This window comes from Filicampus tigris, chromosome 1 (assembly GCF_054856515.1).
Source record: "Filicampus tigris isolate MCC_2025a chromosome 1, RoL_Ftig_1.0, whole genome shotgun sequence".
Classification (NCBI taxonomy): Eukaryota; Metazoa; Chordata; class Actinopteri; order Syngnathiformes; family Syngnathidae; genus Filicampus; species Filicampus tigris.
In genome coordinates, this window is record NC_141217.1 from 38,293,354 (window position 1) to 38,309,799 (window position 16,446).

General features: G+C 41.0%; 1 protein-coding gene across 6 annotated transcripts; it reads right to left on the minus strand.

Annotated features, from left to right (window-relative positions):
* Window positions 1-36: 36 nt before the first annotated feature.
* Window positions 37-12,666, minus strand: nr2c2 (nuclear receptor subfamily 2, group C, member 2). Of its 6 annotated transcripts, none has more exons than XM_086038826.1 (15): window positions 12,449-12,660; window positions 10,719-10,806; window positions 10,448-10,543; window positions 10,145-10,345; window positions 9,062-9,167; window positions 8,745-8,924; window positions 8,072-8,228; window positions 7,907-7,997; window positions 7,494-7,639; window positions 7,119-7,281; window positions 6,846-6,967; window positions 5,811-5,950; window positions 2,967-3,104; window positions 2,304-2,409; window positions 37-2,026 (listed from the first exon to the last, which is right to left on the minus strand). In XM_086038826.1, exons 2-15 carry the CDS (start codon window positions 10,776-10,778, stop codon window positions 1,852-1,854), a joined length of 1,881 nt encoding a protein of 626 aa, XP_085894952.1. In that variant the 5' UTR covers window positions 10,779-10,806; window positions 12,449-12,660; the 3' UTR covers window positions 37-1,851. The 6 variants fall into 6 exon arrangements, 4 of the variants coding, with proteins under 4 accessions (XP_085894952.1, XP_085894970.1, XP_085894961.1 ...); XM_086038844.1 differs by having other exon boundaries at window positions 10,448-10,524; window positions 12,449-12,659; XM_086038835.1 differs by lacking the exon at window positions 12,449-12,660 and adding an exon at window positions 11,682-12,408.
* Window positions 12,667-16,446: the final 3,780 nt, after the last annotated feature.

Genomic DNA, 16,446 nt, shown 5'->3' on the forward strand with positions numbered 1-16,446 from the left:
ACACACACACAAAAAAAACTGTGCCATAGCCGAAACTGGATGAATAACAGTTTATTTATGGCGTGTGGCTTCGACAAAGCCAGCCTCAGAGACTGGAATGTTAATACAGGAGTTCAGTTAATACATTGGGTTACATCGTCATCTATGAGGTAGAAACAAGGTTGCAATCACTTCTGGGTAAAACAATGGCATACATTTACTGTTTGAAGAAAACCATACATGAGCTGAAAAGAAAAACGGACATACTATGTCATCCAAAATGTTAGCTCGAGAATACTCCAACCACAAAAATGAGAAAAAAAGAATGAAAATGTCTTCCAAAGTGGGCGTGTTCATAGTAATATGTTAAAGCCACAACATTTAAATAAACTTTTTTCATACAGCATTTATTAAAATGCAATGAGCCACTTCTTCATGCGCAACGATGCACTATAAAATGATAGTTAATGAGGCAGACAGCATAGACATTATAAAATTGCTTAAAAACAACATGCACTCATTTTAATGAAATTACATGTTTGTACATGTACAAAGGTAAGTTCCCGCAAAAACCTTTACAAACAGTCTCAAAGAGTTTTAAACCCAAACAATACCATTCATATGTATTCGAACTTATTCAGATTGCCATTCTCATTCATGGACACATTTCCTGACGCATCAGACAAGCAGGAAGCAGCTGCATAAAGTCTTCAAGACAATGCAATTGAGACTGGCTTCTAAGGATTATTTTTTTGTCTTTTCTTTTTCGTCTTAAAATGAGGGAATCCTGCCCAAAATGACTTAAGTACACTTAGTATGCAAAAAAAAAAAAAAAGAAAAAAATTGTTCAGAACAAATTGTAGTTTTCAGAAAACATACAAAACGCAAAGAGTTCAGTCAGGATGGACGTGGAAGAACGCCACAAAAGCCGACCGATGTGCACTGAGCAAACACAAGCACAAAAACAGTAGCATAGCTACGCATAAGCAACACAGGCTGTAAAAAATAAATGATAATTTTGATAAATATACAACAACAAAAAAATAAATGAAGACAAACAGGCAAGAGACAATGACGGGACAGGAAATAACAAAATCATGATTGTCATAAAGGGAAAGGTGATGAGGTGATTGCACGGGATACACTAGCCATGAATTCAAGGCCAGCAAGAAGTGTGCATAACAAAAGCACTCACTACCTCAGGGATGTCATCCAGCAATAAAAATGAAAACAGTACACAATTCAACCATTTGGCCAACTGCGTGAAAGAAAGCTAGAGAACTAAAAGCTGGAATAAATACGTACATACTGTAAAGGATCTTATCAATCAAAGCACTTTGCTTGCAGATTTAAATTTGAGGTCTGTTGTGCTGCTATGACATGAGTACACGTGTGAACCTGATAGATGCTCTCCTTCCAGTTGTTAGTTGCATGTATTCGTAGTGAAATACAAAATAAAATAAACTAGAATGAGGGATTAGCCATCGCAATGCATATTTATATTCCATAACATGTGGAATTGTTTCGGCTAAAAGCGCATGACCCGGTATTAGATACCAGTTTGTACCGCAAGGCAACTCATACGTATTAAAACATACAATATGAAATGCAGGCAAGGGGGGAATTTAGATATCATATGTTTGTTTATATACTGTATTTAGTCGCATTCTTTATTATGCGTCAAATGCAATTTCGAACGATCGCGTGGTCACTCTTGTGATGGCACACTAAAGGCTTCTTAGCACATATGCCTCCAAAGCCTTCAGGATTTGTACATGGTGAGGCCACTGCGGGATGCTCATCACCGTTTCAACACGAAACCTCGAGGGAACAAAGAGTACCTGAAGTGGGCATGTGGGTACGTTTTTCTCGTCACTCGTCGGGGTCGCCGTCCTGGCTGTTATACTCGGCCGTCTCCATCTTGAGGATGTAGGGAATGATGCTGTCAATCGAGACGTTGCCTATCAAGCCGGTGAAGAAGAGCTCCTCCGTGATGTTGGAGTTCATGAGGCGCAGCGCCGGGAGACGAGTCAGGATGCGAGTCAACCTGGAGATGCACACACACACACATGCAAATAAATGCGCGCACACACACACAAACACAAAGAGACGTTTTTGTATTTTGGAACTCTTCAATTCAATTCAAGCTTTTATTCCAGTATCCTCAGTAAGCCACAGTATTTTAGTTTTCGATGAGGATAAAGAATATATGCCTGTCTGCATGGGTATGATCAGGTGGAGCCAGATAACAAGGGTTGGGCACCGGGAACCGGGACAAGAACTTCGGTTCTCGCGGAAGGACAGTAGGAACACCTGTTTTGTACCTGTAGGTGTCATCTGGATATGTTTTCTGTACATAATCCTGCAGCTCCATCAAGGCTTTCTCTTGAAACTTTTCCACCTGTCCGCCGCAATCCACACCAGGGTGATCTGACGACATCAAATGAATGCAAATGTTTTTTAATGCTCTTGTATTCCTCATTATTTGACTAAACACTAGGTATGTCACGATATCCAAATATCACGATACGATAATGACACGATGCGATAATTATCACAATATTGTGGGGAGGTTGGCGATATAATATATATAAATATAAATATATAATCAATAAATAAATATTTGTAAAAAAAAAAATTCTTTAAAAGATCATCAAAAAAAAACCATCACAATATTCTGTTTTTGTATATAATAACAGCATTCACAAAGAAATAGGCTTGGCCAGTCATGTGCTCCTATAGGCGATGAGCGTGTGTCTTAAACATAGGTGGCATCAAATTAAACTGCACTAATAAACTAACCACAGGAGAGTGCTGGAACTGCACGAATGGAAAACAACTTGGGCTTTGAAACAGATTTGCTGCTATTCATATCCTGACATGACGACGACGATATATCCTGTCGATTTTGATATGGCAATATCACAATATTGCAGATATTGTGACATCGTTACTATACACAGCAGTAATGAGGTATAAGGACTCACCGGGACTGAACAAGACGATGGCCTTCAGGTAGGCGTACTCATAGTTGTCTGTCTCCAACCTCGTCATGCTGTTGCAGAACTCCTGGAACTTCCAGATGTGCTCCATCACCTGCTTCACTCTCTCCCCTGACAGCTTGTCTACAGGACAACAAGGTCTAAGTCAACCATGCTGGATGGATCTCTATCAATAGTTCTGGGTGATATGGTGGTGCCTTGAAAAACAAGTGACCCGTCTTCAGAGTTTTTTGAGGTAAGCGCTTTATTCGGTGGGTGGAGTTTTTTTTTTTTTTTTTTTGCTTTGACTTGCAAGCAAAAATTTGAGATATGATTGCTGTATGGTGGCAGAAAATTTAAATCACTTCACTGCAAGCGGCAGTTTTGCAGAGAGTGAATAATTATTCAAAAAAAGACTAAGTTGTTTGTAACTTGATTTGAGATGGCGACCACTTGTCACGTTTCTGCTAATAGCATTGGGGTCGCATTGTTATTCCGATTTAGCGACAGATATTTGAACACAAATGGTGGAACAACACATGTAGACACAGACTAAATAAATAGTCACAGGCATTTATTCTTTATCCTCTGCGAAGAACAAAGAACTATTACTGCGGCTTACTGGGGAGCTCCATGTACAGTACATCTGTATAATAATACATTTTATATATAAAGCGCTAGCCTGGACACTCAGAGGCTTAACAGTACAGGGTTGAAAACAGATACAAAAGAAACAGGAAAAAAAATGCCACCTCTATTATACTGCCCACAGATCGCCAAGTCGCAAACACCAGAAGGAGCAGCTCAATATTCATTGAACTGTGTAACAAAAACTGTTAGTTTATGTCTTACTGTATGTTTTTACAAATTAGAATGATATCGAGTGTTACTTTTCTTCTTAAAAACACATTACAAATATTTGGGGGAGGGTGTAACGGATTAATGGCATTCCATTCATTTAAATGGGAAAAGACGATTTGAGAGGAGTGTTTTTGAGTTACGCATGTGGTCACGTCACTGATGAAACTCGTATCTCAAGGCACCATTGTATATCCATTTTAAACTGACATGAAAACACGCCACCTCTGCGAGCATCAATGACTTTATGAATGTTTTTTCTTTTAACTTAAATTGGAGTATCAGATTGACAGAGCAGGCCAGACAAGAATATCGGTGGACTATATAACGTTTGCAGATGACATTGTGATCTTTGTGAAGCCAGATCGAAGGCAAAAAGGAAGACCAAGGAGAAGATTTTTGGAGGTGGTACGGCAAGACTTGCAGATAGCTGGAGTTGGAGCCAAAGACGCAGAAGACAGGGAGAGATCAGTCCCTCCAGGATTCCGTGGGCATTTTTGGTGATTGTTGCGGTCTAAAATGCTGGATTTCGTGGGCAATTTTCCTAGCAGTTTCAATAAAACTTGTGATAAGTTTTCTTTTTTTTTTTTGCTCAAAACCTCATTTGTTTACAACTAAGCAATCTTTTTCCACAAATTTGAAGTGGATTTTTACAAAAGATGTTTGAAAAAGCAACAGATATTTACAAGCATGTATATTCTTGATTGAAAATGATATTTAGCACACATCTCCTCTCTGCATCTGGAGTTGAATCAAATATGACGTCTTTTTCTCGCTGTGGCTCCTCAGTGCTTCTTCTTTCTGGGAGACTGCAGCTAAATATTTTTGTAAGCTGATAATAAGACAGAAGGGCTCCTCCACTGATGACTTTCTCTCTCTGGGATCTTCTCAAAGCTGGGTGCTCACTAACAGACAGCGGGATGTTGAAAGCTTCACAGATCTGACAAGAAAGTGAAAACTTTCAGCACTCTTGGACTTTTTCCCCCAAATGCGTGCTTGATTAAATGTAATATCACATCATCAGCCAGTACAGTGAAATAACTAAAGGTGGGCAGTAAATCAAATTTTCGAAACAATTTGTGAATGTTGTTAGGGGCATGTGAAAACATGTAATAGTACATTTACAATCATTGTTCGTGTGATTATAAGGTTTTGTACGCAAGTAATATTTTGTACACAATGGAGTTTAGTGCTACTTCTTCAGTTGATAATTTTGCACATATTTCAAATCTGTCTCATGATTAAACTTCAACTTACACATTTAACGAGAGGTTTAATGATTGATCCACGTCAGTATATTGCCCAACTCTTGGCTTAACACACATTATTCACAGACACATTTTATATAACTAAATTCCTCACCTTAATTTGTTCGCTTCGACCGCCTCCGTGAGGGTTTGTAGAGAGTGCAAGTTTCTTTCGAAACTTTTCACGTGTAATCAAGACGATATGGTCGTGAAGTGCTTGTCGATGGATGACTTTCTTTTCAAATCTATTATTATACTGCTTTTAGAACTGCCGTCAACGTCCCCCATCGTCTGAAACAGGATGTGATGTAGGGATTTTCTTTCTCCTCTATTTCCAGTAGGGCGCCCATGGAGCCATTTCAGACAAAATAACCCCCAAATTTATGCGAAATGTTCATTTTTAAAACGTAGTCGTTGCAGGAAAGTTGCGGCGTTTGAACAAAGTTGTGGGAAAATGCGATTTCGCAGGATGTTCTTGATTTTGCGTGAACAGTTGCGATCGCAACTTGGCGAAATCCCGGAGGGACTGCGATGCAAGAACAGATGTCAACCTGTCGAAAGACCGCTCGTATTTATTTGCTGTGGCGAGCCGTCAAAAGCATTAAGACCCAAGGGAAAGAAGAGGAAGGAGTACATTGTACGACTCAAACATTGGGTGATCCTCGCCTGTGAAATGGGCATATTTTCACACTACAGATGCTGTCGTTTTGTCCTACTGTGAGATGAAGATGCCGGTGGTCCATACCATCCTGGATGCTGCTCTGCAGGTGGTTGACGATGGCAGCCAGGATGGTGGACAAGTTCATCACATGAGCGCATTGAGCGAGACCCAAAGTGAAAAGCTCGTTCCAGCAGGCTCGCACCAAACCCGTGTTTTCTTCCTGCCTGGTAACGAGACATGACAATGGAACAATGTGCTTCATGTCACATGCATGCTTGGCTCCTATAGTTGCCACCTGCGTACGGTCGCTTACTCAAAACGTGTGCCTAACTGAAGAAACTTTAGGCCAGACTATATGCCACACACTGAGCGATGCAACCAAATAAACCAAACTATAAAATCGCAAACTGTTGCAACAGAAAAACTGCGACCTCTGGTGTCCATAATGGGGAACAATGTTTTGAGGCTCCACAAATATGTACTGTGTAGAAAAATTCTCATAATAGTTACAATCTATCTATATGTATGTGTGTATATGTATCTATCCGATATAATATATATTTTAGCGCTTAAGCTCTATTAAAATAACTTATTTTTCACATATTTGTTAGAATATTTGCCTGTGCGCACTGATATATTACTTGCCTAATTGTATTTCAACAGCATTTGTGTGTGAATCTTTGTTATTCGAAGGAATATCAGTCCCGAAAGTTGATGTTAATTTACCGTTAGCATGTCAATGGGATTTTAGAGAACCATTATGGCTATAGCACTGGCGATATTTTCAAAACAAAGCATGCCTTGGATTTAAATACTGTACACAATGTGTGTATTTTTATTGTTGTTGTGTGTTTAGTGTTAAGGAAACTCCAACTGGGACGTCTTGAACAGCTTCAAGCACGCTCAAGGATGGCAGAAACCACGTACACGTCACACGCTTGTTGCGCGAGCATTCAGTGTACTTTCACGTCACTCCACGAGCGGCAGGGATTGTGGTCATATTCCATTGCGATAAGCTTTTGAAAGCACACATTGAACATGTAACTCACTCCTGCTTCCCCCCCCCTCAAAACTATTTGTTATCTCAATTCATTGTTTGTCGGAAGAGCGTGTCCTTACCCAAGGGCCAAGAAGGCGGGGATGGAACGTGCCCAGTGCATTGAGAGGAAGAGAAGCCTGGAGGCCGACTCACAGATGTAGTGTACATTCAGGTACTCAGGCATGGGGCTGGGCATGGTGAGCTACAAGGAAGACGTGAAGGCAACATGTGGGTGTCCAGGTAATTCCAAGGAGACGTCGCCATGTCATTCCGGTTCCTTCTTTGCGTCAATACTGAATGCTGTCATTGCAAATGACAGCAGTTGATAGCCGTGATTGCCTGATCGCACCCACCTTAAATTTAACATGGCCGTCTGTGAGCAGCGGCCCTTCCACCTCGATGATTGGGATCTCCTGGTCTTGGCCAATTAGCTGAAAGGTCGTTTCACTGACACACTTGTCGGTTATGACGCCCGCTTCAGGTGGATTGAGTACTTTGGCCAGGGTGTCAAAGGCACTGTGAACAACACATTCACAAACAGGCGCGCACACATCAGTCCAAACATTTGTCAATTCACAGAAAACTCCGGAACACCAAATAGTAGTATAATAAATAGTAATGGATTCTGTGCTCCTACTTAAGTTTCAGAGAGTGAGTACTTTTGCCACTTCTGGAGTCATGTCCGTGAAAAGCTAAATCATGAAATCCGTGGTGCTTTGCTAACTGACCGTGTTATCTCTTTAGTGTTTTTTTCCGTATATTCGCAGTCGGATGAATCTCCATTTTTCAAGTTCTGTTTTAAAGAGTCACTCAGACTGGCCAGCGATGTCACCACGTTGGCCAGCGTCCCAAGGTCACCATGGCCAGACTCCATCTAGAGACAAATACAACAGGAAAAGCTTCAAATTTTGTCTGTCGTGGTCCACGGCAGTACAAAGCCTGCGGAAATGTTCCATGTCGATTTTTGCAGAAGGCAGCACAATGAGAAACAAAAGGACATGTGACAAAACTGCCGTATACAATAGAAATGTGCATCTGAAACAAACATGCACTGCTCTCATTCGCACAGCAACACATGAAATAGCCTTGAAAGGGAAAACGACACACAAAAAAAAACCCCCAAAAAAAACAGGAGCTGTACCTTCGAGTCCGTTGTCAGCACCAGCGTTCCATCACTGTGCATGACAGGCTGCTGGATGTTAACCAGCATCCCCTGGTCCAGCAGACTCGATCTGCACACCACATGCAGCAGTCATAGGACCTGCACATCAACACGCCAAGACTGGGAGGTTGTATTTCCACTAACCTGGAGCCATCGGTCTCCGAGTCCGAGATGAAGGTTGGCGCGGCGATGAGTGGACTGCTAATGTCCTTGCGGATGTAGATTTTTTGGGTGGAGGGTGCACAGTTGACGTGTTTCTCTCTGGGCACAACCTCGGCAGGCTTCCTCTCGCTCTGAACGGCTGAGGAGAAAGAGCAAAAAATGTTCTCTATCCCACTCGTAGTTGAATTCTCCGTTCTCCAAACCGCTTAGCCTGTTTAGGTTCATGGCTGAGATGGAACAAGCTGAATTTTGGGTGACTGGCAGGCACCCAGGATAGGCTTCCAGTTGTACGTATGGTACAGTCATGCAGTCACTACTACTGTAAGTGACTCAGTAAGATGATGACAGATTAGCCATTTTCATAGAGGATACGCCTGTGAGTATGGTTTTATACATATGGTTATCTGTCTGTGTCGCTCCACTGTTTGTCTTCAAATATCTGTTGCTTAATGGGTTCTAACACTGCAACTATCGACGCTATAATCGTTAGCATGTCAATTCTGTTTTCCACTCTATGTTAGCATTAAGCTAGCAGGCCATCCTAAAGGCAATGTTGTTTGGTTGTTTTAAATACAGTACACACTTTCTGACAAAAAAGAAACCTGACTTGTAATTCCAACTTTGTTTTGGGCGCCGTTCGGAGTTATTGACTCACAGTCAGTCTTCATCCCCATGTTAAGGCATTTCTTCAACCGACAGAACTGGCAGCGGTTGCGGTGGTGCTTGTTAATGACGCAGTCCTGCTTACTGCGGCAGCTGTAGGTCAGGCTTTTCCTCACACTCCGCTTGAAGAAGCCTTTGCATCCCTCACAACTCATCGCTCCGTAGTGACGGCCTGAACACAGATGACATGACTGTGAGACTCCCTTTGTGTGTGTGTGAGGGCAGATAAGCATGATCTTGGACTGGCGATCTGAACGTTAGACAGGCACAAAAAATCCACGACATTACTGTCAAAGTCAACTCAAGCACCTGAAGCCTTGTCTCCACACACCACGCAGTACTCCACCGTCTGCGGCCGACTCAGATCGCCCGACTGGCTGAGTAACTGCTCCATGGACAGTGGATCTGTGACAATCTGAGAACAAAGTGATATGGTTATTAATAAAAGATCAGTATCGGGATAGATATTTGAACATATTTTCTTTATGTAGGTCTAGAAAAGTGAGCGTGTATTGCCCTTGAAGATGTAAGCTATCAAGAGGGAGCACCATCTGTATGACTGAAGTTGAGAAGTTGAGTTACACACCTCCAAGTGCTTATGCTGTCTTGAATTTCCCTCACGAGATTATTATTAATTACAACGAGCCTCCTTGATAATCCTAAATTCATTGATTTTATTTTTTTTGTGTGGAACCCATCCTGCGCTTTTCACAAACTTCCCTTTTATTTTCTCTTTGTGGAATGCCCTAAGAAGCCACAAGATGGCACCAAAGCCCTGCCAATTGGAAAGTAGTAAAGTTTCAGGTTCTTTGTATGGTGGGGAGGAAATGAGTTTTGCCTAGGATGTGAGCGGAAGTTATGGAGACTCTTTGGTGGATGTCCTTTGCTCTGCTAAGTGGCAATTAACTATATCCGGAACGTCATGTGATCAAACCCGGAAAACCAAGTCCTCTGCTGGAGGTTTCCGTCATTTACCCGTGCTGGAAGGAAGGGGCTTTCACCTGTGTTGCCGAATGTAGACGATGATTGCACATAGACAGGTTAATAACGGTCAAGCTAACAAACCATGGAGGTCTCCTCGATGGTGGGAAGTCACAAAGTACAGATACTTTTTACATTAATAAATGCCTATCCTTAATTCACTGCCAGACATTTTCAGACCCTCTTTTACCCTAACATTTGAAAAAAAATAAAATAATAATAATAATAATAAATAAATAAATAAATACACACACGGTAACTTCCTGGGATTGGATGGCTGGACTGTGAAAAGACAAGTAAATTCTCCAATGGCAGTGAATGAGTTAATATTCAGAGATGCCAGGTCACATTTTTGCCAGTCACGTCAACATAGAGAGGAAGGTGATCGTGTATGTATTGTATTGTTGTCACCTGTATCCTTCCTGGCATCAGGCTGTCTGCAGACGTAAAGATGAGCTGCTTTGTGTTGTGGTTGTCCGGAGAGGTCAGAATAACCTTTCCTGTCCCAGAGCTGTCTGCCGTGGTCAGAATGAATTGCTGCTTGGGAGCACTGGAGGGGTTCATGGCAGTCACGATCTGAATCTTTGGACCCCTCTGCCGGTCAGTTACAAGCTGAGGAAGGAGAGCGACACTGAGTCAGACATACCAACACCAGCACAAAATAATGCAGGAAAAGAGTAGAGAACACTAGAGACAGAGAGAAAGATACTGTACCTGTAACTGCTGTGATGTTGCTGGAGCCGCACTAGACACAACTTGAAAGCGCTGAGGTGACTGACTCATCGCAGAGTCTGTTGGGGACAATGACACCTACAATTTGAAAGATGTTTTATGGATCTTTGACAAGAAGCCAAAACAAACACACAAATGCATGGCTGTGCATGTTTACAGAGGAGCCTGTAAGCAAGTATTATAAGAACAGAACCGACATTTCAACCAATAAATAAAAAACAGCATAGGGGAGACCACACTGGAAGTCACTCACCTCTGCCTCGTACTCAAAGTCCGCTTTCTGCTGAGAGAGCAAATTCAAGTTGGCCGTCATGATGATGATGTTAGGTCATTAGTGACGACTGTTTGGAACAATGCAAGGTGCGTGATTAATCACCCGCAAAAGGTGCATAATAAGAAAAAGAGCTGATACAATATTTGTGTTGGTGGAACATGAAAGATAGTCATGACTTTTTTTTTTCATACTAATGTAGCGTTTCCCGACCTTGCCAAGGAACATATTTTACATAAGAAATATCTCACAGCACACAAAAAAAAAGAAAAAAAAGGCCAGTCTATGTCTCAATTTCTATCATGTCTATTTTTGAGTCAATTTACTGTCAATGTAAATTATGGCCAGATTTTCAACAATTTACAATTGACTGGGCCAGAACAAATTTCATCAATAAATATGATTAAATCAACACTTTCTTGTTTATTTTAGTATTAAATATTCCATTTTAAGTTGTATCTATTTAAATTGATCAATCATCACTTTTTTTTTCATTGCGCTGAACACAATTTTTACCCGACAAGTTAAATGCTTCCATGAGGACTGGCTTGAACATGATAAAAAGACCAGAAAAGTCAAATGTTGAATATTTAGTTAGGTTTGATATGACAAAAAAAACATAGCATACAAAAAAAGTAACTACACAGAAATAACCTTTTCTTAAATAACTCGTTACAAACATGCTAAATATAATGAATATAAAAGGGCCAGTGCCGGTTCAAGCAGGGTAACCACAACATGAATCATGACGGCGCGACGCCAAAAAGTTTCATTGTAGGACCCTGCAGTCCCTCAACTCTAAACTGAAAATATTTTGCACTGGTCACTACGCACTGGAACTGACACCCCTATTTTACTTGTAGTCAAAAATAAAAGAAGACTTATTATACACTAAGGACTATGATAATATTTTTCATCTATTAGTAATTCAGCATGCCTGCTTACTTTGTGCTGTTTTCAGTGTGGGGACTACTGGAACACTAAAATTCCATTGTGGATGAATAAAGTGTCTATCTATCCATCTGTCTGACTGACTGTCTGTCTGTCTTTCTGGGTTTGTTTATGATGAGAGCGCTCAAGCTTTGCCGCCCGGAAGTGTGTATGACGTCATGGTGCGAGCAGCTCCACGCGCTTTAGCGATTGGTCCATCACTCTTCCATCAAAACTGGCTTTCCCTACCACATTGCGAGTCACAACACAACAAAATGGAGAATTTGGCGAGCAGCCAATAACCCCAGGGGCAAATCTTCACGACGAATAGTGTCAGCACATTATTGCTCACGCGCACAACATTACTACCGAGGATGTGTTAGTAGCAAATAAATACTTGGCGATTAGGCAGGGGATGGAGGGAGGGGGAAGTCCCACGACATTTCCGCCCCATTTGTGTCGCCGGGGAGGCAAAGGTAAAAAGGTCGCGTTGTCTACGGTTAGCTGCGTAAGCTAGCATAACACGACCACAGCCGCAGCGTGTTCGTCATCCCTGCTTCAGTGACACATTAACAGCTCACGTTAGTAACACTCTACGTCATACATACGTATATGTAAACCCAATTCAGAGGCGCCACTGTGGGCCACGGCCCTTCTCGGCCGTGTCTCGAGTCGCGTCTCGGCTCGAGCTAGCATGCAAGCCGGGAGATTAGCGCCGCTATTTTATCATGCGCAATGTCTCCAGGCTTTTTTGTGCTTTTCAAGCCGTGGCCGAGCCTTACCTCACAGAGTGGACGAACGAAGATTTCGGCGCTATCTAGTATTTTATAATATTAATTGTTTGGTTTTTCTGCTGTTAAAGGTCATAGTTCGTGACCCGTTGGTGTTTGGAGGTTTTTCTTTTTTTTTTTTTTTTGCCCCCTTTCTTCTTCCTCTGTCGCGTCCCCGCGCTCCTCCTCCGGGCGCGTGCGAGCCAGACGGAGGTGACGTCATCTTGTCTACCAGTAAAGAGGCACGTGTACCTCCGTGTGAATCCAGGCATCGTTCGTTCTTTCACCGGTCGATTGGTAATCGAAAATCAAAATCTAAAAAGTGACTCGTTATTTTATAAATGTTTTTTATACTCCTGTCGTGTTCAAACCCTCCCCTTACTCTAGTGTTCCCTCAAGTTTGTCTGGTCTGTTTTAACTACATAGGGGGAGTTTTACTTAAAATATATATAACTTCTAAAACTGTCATCATGGCTTGACAGTAGTACATGATGAATATGGTATCGGTTAAAAAAAAAATCTGTCGTCTCTGGCCCTATCTTATGCCTCGAATTGATTTCAAGAAACCGCAACACCCGAGGAATAACAACCGCCCCGAGAGCCGTGACTCACGAGGTTTAATTCATTTTTTACACACTTGCACACTGATTGTGGTTACGCCCCATGGCCTCATGCTGGCCATTACCTTGTTACCCATCTTCTTTCAAGCATCTTCTTTGGATCTGTTATCATTTTTTTCCAGATAGTGAGGCTGCAAGTGTGTAACAAATGTTTGACACCTCATAAATCAAGCCCTCAGGCGTTTACTATTTGGTCTGGCCAGACAAAATAATGGATAAACGGACGGCGGAAGTTTGGAAAAAAAAATTGTAAAATGCCCAACTCTGTATATACATGTATGTATGTTCACAAAGAAAGCTATGGAAATTGCTGTACGTTTTAATTTTTAACACATTTCTGTATCAAATTTATACGAAAATCCGAATTGTTAATGCTCACTGCTCACTCACTGTGACACTCATAATGTTCTTGGAGAAGGCCAAGCATCATGGTTTTCCTCTGATATTGTTTGTGGTTATTCAACTGTGCTGACCATTTTCCACCGTTTTCGCAGACACCCGACAGTCTTTGCTGATAGGAAATGCCAGCTCTTGCACGGAAGAGAAACATCCTCATCCTGTGGTCATTGTCATTAATTGTGAAACAAAAACAAAAAACTACATATAAAGGAATCGCCATTATTTGTATTTCTCCACTTGTATTCCCTGTTTGTTCTATAGTACACATAGATGCAGATGTCACACATGCAGCCACAAATAAATCAAATACAATCAAGTCAAACAAATGTGCAGGATTTTAGAAACATGATCTCCTTTACTGCAACAGCCGAATCGAAAAGAGGGTCGCCAAACACACAGTTACTCACACACCGTTCGCCATCTTGACAAAAAATTTAAATTACATATTATCAAGACCCCTTTTATTGATTTAAAGGGTCCCAAAGCAAAATAAAATAGGTGTCTATTGCTAACAAACCAAACACTCTTCATATGGGTTCTACTATAGTAGGCCTGTCACTGAATAGGATCCAATGTGAGAAGTGTGTCTGTCTAATGTTTAATGAATGTGATGCAATCGAGGGAACAATACTACATTTTGACTGACTTTGTCAATTGACAAACTGTACTTTAGAGCCAAATAAGATAACGCTATTACTATGAACACAAAGCTAAACTTCAATTAATATGTGTGACAGCGTCAATCAAAACTGAGCTTGATTATCTTAGAGATATGTATACTGTTGAAGTTGACAATGACTTTGTTTGCTGTTACTAGTAGGGCTTACATCCCCAAATGAATAAACCTTATTGCCAAACTCAACACTGCGTATTCAATTTATTTCGGATAATCAATAAGACACCCACGCGGAATTGCAATTTGTTCCGGCTTTTTATCTAACCGGAGGTCAATAATTGCAGGAAGGTGATGATGTCATCAATTTTCCAAGTAAACAACGGTATGGTCTTATCTTGAGCCCCATGTCATTTATTCAGTCGTGCAAAAGTCCCGAAGATGTGAATGTTTTGAAGAAGTGCGCAAGTGTTCTTGACATTTAGACAGGAAATAAGGTGATCTTGTGGTGAGTCCCTTGTGTTTCACATCTCATTTTGGGTGCGCAAATTGCAGACACATGCAAAAGCAAGCATTTTTTCCTCAAACACCATTTTTATATTTGCCCCAGCAATAATATGATAGATAGAATATGTGATTATACACTAAAGCACAGGTGTCAAACTCTTGGCCCGGGGGCCAGTTCCGGCCCGCAACCTCATTTTATGTGGCCCGCAAAGACAAATCATGCGCGTCGACTTCACGTTTCTTGCAAATTGTTTTCACTCTTAACAACACTGAGATATGAGATACTGCAATGTCTTATTCGCTACCAATCCTCCCCTATCAAATAAATTGAAATATAATTGAACAATTACTTACTGGCTTCTAATTTCAAAACTAGCTATCCATCAATTTGTTGTGATATATGGGATCATATAAGGCGATCATACATTTATATATGTTCACAGTCATAACGGCCCTCCAAGGGACACCATATCTACAATGCCCCCCCCCCCCCGACAAAAAGTGAGTTTGACACCCCTGCACTAAAGCATGTGATCAAATTGTACTGCAACTAAATGTGTTTATGGAAATCAAATCAAAATGTATGACAAAAAATAACTGGATATTTGATTAGAGTGAATTCTAATAAAATATAATCACTGTTAAATGTAACTATTATAACAATACACATATTTTCATACAGCTCTTTGCTATGTGCTGGTGTTTGTTTTTGTAGCTTTGAATGAATTATTATCCTATGAGGTGAAATAGACAGCTCTTCAACATGCCACAGTGGCGGAGATCTAAGGTGCCGGCCGGGCTCAAGGTTTGATATTCATTCCTCAGCGAAGTTGTTCTTGTTGTTGTTGTTTGTTTGTTTCCCCAGACAGGTGCTTGACTTCAGTTGCAGATTGGCTTCATCAGACAGACACTGTGAGCATGTCATCACACACAGTGAAAACCAAGAACAAGTGAACACAACATCCGTTCCAAGATCATGACAAAATACTGTGAATAATATAACTGTTGTTGTTTTATAAATAACTACCTGATTTTGCTTGCCAAGCAGCTACCAGTAATCTAAGATCGAAGACCTCTGACAGACGGTTGATACTGTATTGGTCTACTATATCAATGAACAAACTCTAAAAAGTTATTACAACGTGACGCGCTGGAGAGCCCCCTATGAGCAGGCTTGTTGAACAGATGTCAGGGCACTCAAAATGAAGGAGAACAAAACAAGATGATGAAGAAAGGAAGAAAGAGATGTTAGTAAGTGTTTTTTTTTATGTTACATAAGAAAATTAGTGTTGGTAATTTGTCCCATATACCATCAACCAACCATCACAAATCACAATGTTGACTGCATATTACTAGCTAATATTAATCAGCAGACCAGCAGATGCGACAGAACAATATAGCATCTGTTTGAATGTGTTTATATAGATCTAGAGTTATGTTCCATTAGCCATGCATCTATTAGCAGAAGTATCCTGTCAAATGCTCAAACTGATACCAACATCATTTTTTTCTGCCAGCTTGGTCTATCCAAACCAGTACTAATTGTGGGGGGACAGAAAGATATCCAGTGGAATTTTCTGGTAGAGGCTAAATGTTACATTAAACACAATGTTAATGTTAAGCTTTGGAGTTGTTATTGCAAATGGCTGTTCATTATTCCACTCAGATCGTACAATTGGGAATTTGGGTCACAATTTCTGCTCCAGAAGTTTTTTTTTGTTTTTTTTAAAAATGTATCTCTGCGACCTGGTAGTGGGAGTGGTCCGCACGCCAATGGTTGCGTGCCAATGGCACTACCCAGTGGGCACGGTGACATCAATTTGATGTTGAAGATTGGTCAAGATTTTGACCAGCATTCGTGAAAAATGTGA